This window comes from Streptopelia decaocto (genome assembly GCF_964273445.1).
Source record: "Streptopelia decaocto genome assembly, contig: HAP1_SCAFFOLD_58, whole genome shotgun sequence".
Lineage (NCBI taxonomy): Eukaryota > Metazoa > Chordata > Aves > Columbiformes > Columbidae > Streptopelia > Streptopelia decaocto.
In genome coordinates this window covers 802,784-813,382 of record NW_028115117.1, presented here as the reverse complement: position 1 = coordinate 813,382, position 10,599 = coordinate 802,784, and the positions used below count along the sequence as shown (strand labels likewise).

Below are 10,599 nucleotides of genomic sequence, written 5' to 3'. Positions count from 1 at the left end.
TGCCCCTGGGCAGTCCGGCTGCTGGGAGGGGTCTGCAGGGCAGAGCTGAGCACACAGCGGGTGGGATGGGGTCTGTGGCACTGACAGGAGGAGCCCTGGGGACACAGACACAGCTGCGGGCAGGGACAGCTCCAGGCAGCAGAGCAGGGGGTGCTCAGCACCTCTCTTGGTCCTTCTCTGCAGATGGTGCTGGGTGTTGTCTGCTGGGCAATGATCTGACTGTCCCTTTGGCACACCCCATCTTCAGCAGCCCTGACTCTGCTCTGCCTGTTCTGATGGGCTCACGAGCTGCCCCCAGAGGGGCCCAGCTCTGCTATAGGATCCCAGGGGTGCTGAGCCTTTCCTTGGGGTCCGCACTCTCCTCTCAGAGTCGTTTGCTTCTGTCTGTGAGGGGTCGTATCCTGCTCTCCCCATCTCATCTCCACCTCTGGGCTGGGGCAGAGAAGACATTGCAGATCTGTCCTTTCAAACAGAGCTCCCCTGCTCCCATAGGTGTCCAGCTTGTGGTGTTTTAAAGAGTAATTTGCGTGCTATATAATCTATTGAAGTTTTCCATTAACAGTGGATCACACCTGAAATCCTTTGTGAATCTCGGAGCAGCCACAAACCAGCTCCCATGTCCCCAGTGCAGCAAGCAGAGCTGGCTGCTTGGCAGCACGCGTGCAGAGGTCCTGCTGCTCACAGCACACTCAGCCAGCACACAACAGAGGAAGGAAATGCATTTCAGTTGGGGTGATTTTATAAAAAACTGAGTGGTTTTGTTTCAGGACTCTGTACTAATTTCAAGTTGTCATTTACTTTTTTGAACAGAGCCCCATGTCCTGAGGCAGCAAATGCCCAACAGCAGCTCCATCACCCAGTTCCTCCTCCTGCCGTTCACAGACACACGGGAGCTGCAGCTCTTGCACTTCTGGCTCTTCCTGGGCATCTACCTGGCTGCCCTCCTGGGCAACGGCCTCATCATCACCACCATAGCCTGGGACCAGCACCTCCACACCCCCATGTACTTCTTCCTGCTCAACCTCGCCCTCCTCGACCTGGGCTTCATTTCTACCACTGTTCCGAATTCAATGGCAAATTCCCTCTGGGACACCAGGGCCATCTCCTTTTTGGGTTGTGTTGCACAGATATTTCTGCTGACCTTCTTGATTGCAACAGAATATTCTCTTCTCACCATCATGTCGTACGACCGCTACGTTGCCATCTGCAAACCCCTGCACTACGGGACCCTCCTGGGCAGCAGAGCTTGTGTCCACATGGCAGCAGCTGCCTGGGCCACTGGGTTTCTCAATGCTCTGCTGCACACGGCCAATACATTTTCACTGCCCCTGTGCAAGGGCAATGCCCTGGGCCAGTTCTTCTGTGAAATCCCCCAGATCCTCAAGATCTCCTGCTCACACTCCTACCTCAGGGAAGCTGGGCTTATTGTGGTCAGCGCCTGTTTAATCTTTGTGTGTTTTGTGTTCATTGTGGTGTCCTATGTGCAGATCTTCAGGGCCGTGCTGAGGATCCCCTCTGAGCAGGGACGGCACAAAGCCTTCTCCACGTGTCTCCCTCACCTGGCCGTGGTCTCCCTGTTTGCAAGCACCTCTTTTTTTGCCTACCTGAAGCCCCCTTCCCTGTCCTTGCAGTCTGTGGATTTGGTGATGGCAGTTTTCTATTCAGTGTTGCCTCCAGTAGTGAACCCCCTCATCTACAGCATGAGGAGCAAAGAGATCAAAGATTCCCTGAGGAAAGGGTTTGAACACTTACTATTTCAGCATCATTAGGGTACTCACATGCTTTATAAGAACCCCACACTATCTCAGAAGATCTCAGGACTATCTTTTGTTCTTTTCCTTATTTTGCTATTTTGTTAATACCTTTGATAATATTAATTGCAATGAAATAGTAGTATTCAACTCACTTCTTGACATGTTTTTTATGAGCAACCACCCTAATGTACTGTCATGGTTTAACCCCAGTAGACATCTCAGCACGACACAGCCACTTTCTCACTCTTAGAAGGTGGGATGGGGGAGAGAATTGGAAGTGTAAAAGTGAGACAATTCCTGAGCTGAGATAAAGGCAGGTTAATTGGTAAATTGAAAGTTGTGTTCATAAGTAAAGCAAAACAGAAAATTATTTTACTGCTTCCCATCGGCAGGGAAGGTCTTCAACCATCTCCAGGAAAGCTGGGCTACATCACACATGTCCCAGCCATGTCCTCTCCCAACTTCCCTCCAATACCCAGACTACTCGCTGGTGTGGTGGTGTGAGAAGTAGAAAAGGCCTTGATGCTGTGTAAGCACTGCTCAGCAGGAACTAAAACATCCCTGTGTTATTAACACTGGAGCCATGGCCATGGAGAGCAGTAGGACATGGCTTTGCAGTGCTGGGCTCTCCCCACTTCCACAATGTTCTGTTGTGTTCTTGCATTTCTGCTACCTCTGAAGTCTCCTGTAGCTTGTGACAGTCCTGTTGTCTCTACAGAGGTGTCCCTGAGGCTGTGGGCAGGAGGAGGCCATGTGAACCGGTGTGTAAGAGCTGCCCTCCCTGCTGGCACCTCTGTGATCACACAGGCTCCTCAAGGCAAGGCCAAAAAGCTGGATGCCCCTTCCATATCTGGGGTCAGGAATATACCTAAGGAGCTGCTCCCTCAAAAGGACTTCTCTTCTGGGATTCCTAATGGGTTCACAAGGACCAGCTCAGAGTTCCAGGGTGACATGTTAGAGACCAAAAGCTGGACAAAAATCTCTGTTCTTGCTTGCACATGTCCACGCAGACAGCACCTACTGTGAGTCTGATGGCAAATGCTGCCCTGGAAAAGAACCAGGTGCTGCCAGAAAATGTCAGGGGATCTCCAGGGACATTATGTGAGTCTGGATGGGCAATGACTGGTACCTGATCAACTGAGTGACCATCCAAGGAGGAGGAAAAGGTGAACCTGAGGAGCCCATGGTCTAAAAAGGGCTTCGCAATGCCAGGGGAGGTTGCGAGGAGGCTGCAGAAAAAGGCACAGAAGACTGGAAAGTGTTTCAGGGCAACCTCTTGGAAAGGCCCCAGACTGGATCTAGTGCAGCCTCCCCTGCTCTTTGTGCCATTAGAGACATCCCATGGTCCTGCCCAGACTTGTCCTCGGCTGCTGAGCCAGCTGGGAAGATGGAAAGGGCTCAGCAGCAGTGATCCTCATCCAGCTGGGTCTGCTTCCCAGCCCAACCAGCGTGGCCAGAGCAGAGTCACCCATGGCCCCAGGGCACCACAGCCCCTCGCTCTGCAGAGCAGCATCGCCAGATCAGGGCCCTGCGGGGAGCACGGGGAGGGAACCAGGACCAGCCGGCCAGGCCAGGCTGGACACCCTCACCTGGGGAAAGGGATGTCCCTGGAGAAGAGCAAGGGAGCATTTCTGTGCCTGCAGGAAGAGTCCAGGAGAAAGAGAAACCTCTTTCTGCAGACACTCATTCGGGGCCGGCTGCTCTGCTGCTGGACCAGGATTCTTGTTCTGGCCTGGGGAGAGGGGCTGGCACTGAGGGACACAGGCCACCTGTGGTGAGGATCTCCTGGAGCTGTTATCAGGACTCCTGGATTTCCACTGGTCTCCATGCCCTTGTGCCATGTCCAGCTCCAGCCCTGCGGCTGTGGGGGAGGCTGAGACCCGTCTGTGCCCCCAGAGGGGCTGGAGCTGTGGGCTGAGTGCCCAGAGCTCTGCAGCCCCTGCGCCGGGCACGGCCGTGGGCCAGCCCAGCCTGGGCTGCTCTGCTGGGCCGGGCTGGAGAGAAAGCCGGGGCTGTGGGGAGAGCTGGGCAGGGCTGGGCTGAGCTGGAAAGTGCTGGGAGAGGACACCCCAGAGCTGGCTGAGCTGGGTGACCATGCAGGGGGAGGACACACTCCAGCAAGGGGAGGTGCAGAGCCAGGGCATGCAGGGGCAGGAGAGAGGAGGCCGCTCTGTGCCCTCGGTGCACGGACAGACTGGGAAGGTGCCCAGGACATTTGTCTCTCCCATCGCCATTTCCAGCACTGGCCACTCCCCCCAGCTGACAGGTGAGGTTTGCTCTCTGTCCATCTTCTTCCTCCTGCAGGACTCATGCCTGTGTCAGGGAACAGCCGGCCCTGCCCGGCCTCTCTTCCTGCCCAGAGCTTGGCCGAGCCCAGAGCAGGGCTGTCTGCAGACCCTGCATGGGACACAGCTGGGGCTGGATGGAGCTCATCGCAGTCTGCACCTTCCTCAAAGGGGGAAGTGGAGGGGGTTGGGCTGATCTTCTCTCTTTGGTGACCAGCGATAGGACCTGAGGAAATGAAATGAAGCTCCATCAGGAGGAGTTCAGACGGGACATGAGGAAAAGGTTCTTCACTGAGAGGTTGATGGTCACACAAACAGGATCCTCAGGGGACCGGTCACTGCATCAAGCCTCTCAGAGTTCATGGAGTGTCCAGATGACTCTCTTACTCATAAGGTTTAGTGTTAGGTAGTCCTGTGAAGTGCAGAGGGGACTCAATGAACCCTATGGGTCCCTTCTAACTTGAGATATTTTATGCTTCTGTGATCTTCAAGCTCAAGAACTATCCATCACAGAACCATTCATTTGTGTATGTTTGTCTTTTCCTGAGTTGTCTGTGTAGATTCAGGAATCCAAGGTGAACCTCTGGATAGACTGTCAACCTGCTCGGGAGGAATCTTAACCCTATGTGACTCATATGGATCTATAACTAACACAGACAGCCGCATGAAGTGTACAAGTCTTGAAGACCAGATGTACATGACAGAAGCGACATGGCTCTATCAGTCTTCTCTGATAACTCCCAGGCCCAGGCAAATACCTCAGGTACACTGGGGCCTCTGGAGGTTTGCACTGGGGACTCATGGTCAGACCATGGAGCTCAGCCCGAAAACATGAGAATTGCTCTAAATACCTAAAACCAAAACAAAATAAAACAGGAAAAAAAAATCCCCACAACTTCTTAGCCAGTTGAAATGATGCAATACTTTCAATAAATGTCAGTGGAATTTCTGGATATGAATTTTCAGAATGGACTCATTGTGTGAGGGGAAATCTTGATCTTTTCCTGGGCTTACATTGCCAGAGCTCTGTCAGTCGTGCTGCGTATTTAATCTCCATGACCTTCAAGATATTTCCACTGGTCATTATTCAACCAAGCATGTCTGCAGTCATCTCTTCAGAAGCCAGTCTGGCCATTTGCACTTTCCATTTGTTAAGGTTTAATGCAAGGCGGCAATAAACCGTGGCAGACGCTCCCTGGTATCCCCACATTTCCCGCCACCCCTTTCTTTAGATCGGAAAGGTGATAGGAAAGATAAGGGGAAAGGAAGAGAGACTTAGCCTTCAAGCTGGAGAGTTTTAAAGGGTTTTACTAATGCTACTAATAAACAGAGAATATATACAAAATATACAAACCCAATCTCAAGTGCTCGATGTGGCGCTGGCGTCACTCAGCAGCAGAGCTGGGGCTGCGGGGCTGGCGGCTCCAGCAGCTGCAGCTCAGGCCCCAGAAGTCACGGGCAGGACTGCACAGCAAACCGGAACCTGGGTGCGGGATGCAGGGCCTGAGGGCTGTGGGTCACAGACAGACAGACAGACAGACAGGGGCCTCTCCAGATGCCGGCCATGGGCGAAGAGAGACAGACCCTGTGATCACCCTCTTATATAGGGGTATGACAATTATGGGATGGAATACTTCCGCTGGTCAGTTTCAGTCACCTGTCCCATCCACCCCTCCTCAAACACGCCCCTCTCACAACGGAACATGGGAAAACTTATCAATCTTTCTTGGCTACCATAGTAATAAATCTAAACACGAGCTTCTTCAGCATTCTGTTGGTCTCTCATCAGCACCGAGCGCAGCATCCTAGGAAAAATATGCAGGCTAAAGCTCAGAGAAGTACAGACACCTAGAAGAACTGAGCTGAAAGAAAAATCACTAAAAGAGGACCGGTCTTGTTTTTAACAAAACCAGGACACCATTGTTCTCCGGAGGTTCTTCCTCCTATTTGCTCATTCAGAGCCTCTCACCTTTCCCTGCTTTGAGCTTCAGGCGGGTAAAGCTGAACTGTCTTTCAGCCGTCGCTCTCCTACTCCAATAGACAATTCTTCAATGGTGGTGATGGACCTCACTGGAAATTGCTTAAACTACTCACAGAGCTGAGAAGTGTATTTTGTTGTTTACTAAGTTCTACTATCTTTTTGAAATTTCTTTATTTTTTCATTTCACCCAAATAAAACCAAAAACCCTCTGAGCTTTTTTACATCAAGTTCTCTAAGGAAAGCAAAGAAGCTGTAATAGTCAGGTGCAAACTTCAGAGGAGAATCCAATGTAAAGAAAAGTGATGTAACTCCCAGGGGCCAAATGAGGAAAACAGGGAGGTTGGAAAGTTGAGGAACAAAGTTGTCCATCCCCTGTCTGTCCTCAAGGGACCACTTTCCCTACCTGTCCAACCTCTATAGGAGACACTCTGCACCAGTACCTATGGGATCCCATTCTTCTATCACTTCTTTGAAGTGCTCATTCAAAATGTCCTCTTTCCCTGCCCTCCTTAAACTTTTCTAATTAGCTCTATGAGTCTTCAATACTTGAAGAAAATGATGGAAGAGACATGGCTTGTGAGGGCTTGGGGCATTTTAATGAGCCTATGGTGCATTTGAGGCTGAGTTCATGAACCTCAGGTACTGAGAAGAGACTCACCAAACCTCTCAAGGAACCAAAGTCAACAGCAAAACCTCAAAGTTCCTTGAAGCATTAATGGGCCCCACTGAGGGCTGTTACTGACAAAACCTCCCTAGGGACTCGTTAGAGCAGATAATTGGAGGCTGTGATGACAGGGACACCAAGGCCCTGTGCAGGTGGCTCTGATGCTCAGAAACCCCTTGGTTTGCTTTCTGGAGCAGAAAGGAGAAGCCATGAGCTGCAGGCAATGGGAAGGGGGATCCTGTTCCTCACACACGGCTCAGAGCTCTTCCTGGGACCGTGGGATGTGGGTGTGCAAGGTGAGGGAAGGACAACACTGGGACAACAACCTCCAGCTTCCCCATGGGGTTGCAAGGAGGCAGCGAGGCCCCAGTGCCATGAGGACAACATGTCTTCTCCTGGGCCTCAGTGGCAGAGACAACTGCCATGGCCAAGGGGACAGAGACCTGGGTTCTGTGGGTCCCTTCCAGCCTTACAGCGCCCTTTGCCATCTCCACCACAGGCTGTTCTACACGGTGCTACCCCTGCCCCTCTTTCCCTGCAGGCTGCAGACACCCATCTCGCTTCCCCACCTGCTCTCACCCCAGCATTTCTGCACCTTCACTGCTGTGTCTGCACCCTCACTGGCTGCTCTTTGGAACACAAACCATGGGCTGATCCAGCTCCCTCTGGGTCACCTCTTGCCCCACAGCACTGCCCTTCCAGTCACATTTCTTACTCCTGATATCCTGTCTCCACATTCCATGTTGCACTTTGTGACTCTTTCTTTCTCCTTGTATTTCATGCCAACAAGGAAAGCTCGACCATGTCAGAAATTGCCCTTCAAGCTCGGAACACAACCCATTAGTCTCTTTGTGGTCTTCCACCTCAACAAAGACAAATAACCTCACCATGATCTTCTAAATGACATGAGTGCTGCTGGCCTTTCAGCTTCTCTGATACACATGATCATGTTCCTGCTGCCGTCCCATCATGTTCTTATGTGGAATGGACATGACAACGCATCACCAAGGCCTCTTCCTGGGTAGGGCCTGTGGGCCCTTGGGCAGAGGTTCTTTCTCAGCCATGTCCCTGCTGCTGGGCTGTCACCTCCAGACACAGAACTGACCCCACAGTCCCCTTCAGAGCCACATGATTCTGACTGGATTATGAGTGCCTGAGACCCAACTGACCTCATAATACCACACCTATCCATCCCCCTCCTTAGCACCCAGGACCTCATCAGACTGAAGCATGTTCTATACATTCCTACACTTGCCCCTCTTTCCCACAGGCTGTAGACACCCATCTCGCTTCCTCACCTTGTTCAAATTTGTCAAATATATTTCCTACTAACACTGTGAGTGAAAAGCGCTCCTCACTGGAACTCCTGTACTTCCGTTAACACCTTCCATATCTCTTCTTCTGCATTTCCTTTTTTTTTTTTTTTTCCTATTCCTCTACCTATTCTCTCTTCAGAAACCTCTCCAAGGCAAAAATTCTGTCAAATCACAGAATAACTCAGGTTTGCAGAGAGCCCTTGTCTCACTCATCTTGTCTCACTCTCCTGCTCAGGGCAGGGTGAACCAGGTGAGGTTGCTCAAGGCCTCCACCCAGGTTTGCATCATCCTCAAGGCACTTAAAGGGCTGTCTTTTATATCTTGGAAAGGGAGAATAAAGACGTTCAACAGTGTTGTCCAAGTGCTGGTCACTGAGGGATGACACCAGTAACTGGCTGCATGGAGGACTTTGTACCACTGATGACATTTGTGCTGGATGGTTCAGCCAACTTCCCACCCAGCACCTGCTTCTTGAGCTCCATCAGCACCACTCTGGCCAGAAGGAGACCATGGCTGAGCCTTGCAAATGCCCTGTGCACAACATGCCTTTCTTTCCCCTGTCCATTTGGGTTCAGCAATGCCTTCCTTGTCCTTCACATTCCTGGAAATGGCTGCAGGAGGACGTGTCCCATCCCCTTCCCAGGGAGGGAGGAAGGGTGGCCAGCCTGTAGTTACCCCAGTTCCTATTCCTGCTCTTCTTGAAGATGGGTTTGAGGTCTGGGTTTTTTAAGGTCCCCAGAACCATTCTGGTTTCTATGGCACTTTTGAGATCACAATCTGGAATGACAAGAAAGGGTGACAGAGCAGACTGGAACACTTGAAATGATCCTGTCCAAGGCAGCTGAGACGAATATCACTGATCCAGTGGGGTTTGTTAATTGAGTCACACACAGAAATATCAGGGTTCTGTCAGGCATCCATATCTGAGTTGGTCTCAGGACTCCTTGTTCACCCAGGGATGCTCAGAGACAGAGTCTGTCCCTTTTACACACAGCGGCAGGAGTCACAGTGTCCCTCTGGCCTCCTGTTGCCACTCCCAAAGGATGGGAGACACCTCAGCACTGCGCTGTGTCACCTGCTCTGCACTCATCTGACATGTCCCACGTCATGAGGAATGGACACAGGGAGCTCAGTTCAAGGAAGCACAACGCAGTGCAGCATTCAGGTGATTTCCCATAGGTTGTTCCTCCCAATGTGAAGTGACCTCAGGACCTCGTCTGTCTCACAGGCCTTCACGGAATGGAAATGAATAATTGATGGTGTTTGTGCTCACTGAGGTTCATGTCACCTCACATACATGATGTGCGTGCTCACATCTCATCTGTACAAGGCAAACATGGACTGCTGAAGTACTCATTGAGTGTCCATCCATGGAGAGAAAACAGCCTCTGTGGGTGAGAGGCCAGTGCTGGAAATGGTGGTGGTGAGGGGCCATGTTGACTGACCTGGGGCTCCTACCAAAGGGGTGTCCAGTGCACAGGGGCACAGCCCAGCCCCTGCTCTGCTGGCCCTGCAGGTCTCTGGCAGGAGCCTGGCTGTGAGAGGACACTGCTGTGTGCCAGCCCTGCACACACACGCTGTTCAGCTGCACACTGGAGTTTGAATATGTGGCCACGTTGTTGGGCCTGTTCTGAGAGAATTTTTTTAAGAAGAGCTAAACCTTCACACCCTGCCCATAGGAGATCACCTTTCTATCTGGAAAGGCTGTTGTGAGGCCAGCTCTGTCACAGCAGTGCCCATTGCCTGTCCCTGCCTGCGCCCACAGGACTGACACACAGCAGGACGGTGACCAAGCTGCCAGAGCACTCAGGCCTTGCACCAACACCAGGGATGAGAAGGAGAGTGTGGAAGTGGAACCAGAACAGCTCTGGAAGAACAAGCGCTGCTGCTCCCTGGCAGGGCTGACATGCCAGAGCTGTTTTCCCTTCCAAACACGCACAGGAACTGTCTCTGCAGCTTTAAAAAGCCCTTGCAGGAAGGATATAGTGAAAAACAAGTGACTAAAGAGCCTTTATTAAAGGAGCCTTTAAGCCTTTACTAAAGGAGCGCACTGGTGCTCATTTAAGCAGCCAAAAGTTATAAAAGAAAAGCCAGCAGTGAATTAGAAAGGGGTTGACAACATCATCACAATAAGAAAACAACCAACAACACCAGAAAATCCAGTTGACAGGCTGGGCTTCTAATTAGCTACATTAAAACTCCTGTATAGAAGAAGATGGGCAGTTTATTGCTTCTGAAAACAGACGGATATGAGTTTCCACAGGGCATCCTTGAGCTCCTGGTTCCTCATGCTGTAGATGAGGGGATTCACTGCTGGAGGAACCAAAGAGTACACAACAGACACCACCATATCCAGGGATGGGGAGGAGATGGACAGGGGCTTCAGGTTGGAAATGTGCCAGTGCTGATGAACAGGGAGACCACGGCCAGGTGAGGGAGGCAGGTGGAAAAGGCTTTGTGCCATCCCTGCTCAGAGGGGATCCTCAGCACGGCCCTCAAGATCTGCACATAGGACACCACGATGAACACAAAACACACAAATGCTATACAGACACTAATCACAAGAAGCCCAAGTTCCCTGAGGTAGGAGTGTGAGCAG

The 10,599-nt window shown here is 51.5% G+C and overlaps 1 protein-coding gene across 1 annotated transcript; it reads left to right on the top strand.

Moving 5' to 3' along the window:
- Positions 1-833: 833 nt before the first annotated feature.
- LOC309452955 (olfactory receptor 14A16-like) lies at positions 834-1,769 on the top strand (the record flags this gene model as incomplete). The annotated part of the gene is made up of 1 exon (XM_082077602.1): positions 834-1,769. One exon carries the CDS (start codon positions 834-836, stop codon positions 1,767-1,769), a length of 936 nt encoding a protein of 311 aa, XP_081933728.1.
- Positions 1,770-10,599: the final 8,830 nt, after the last annotated feature.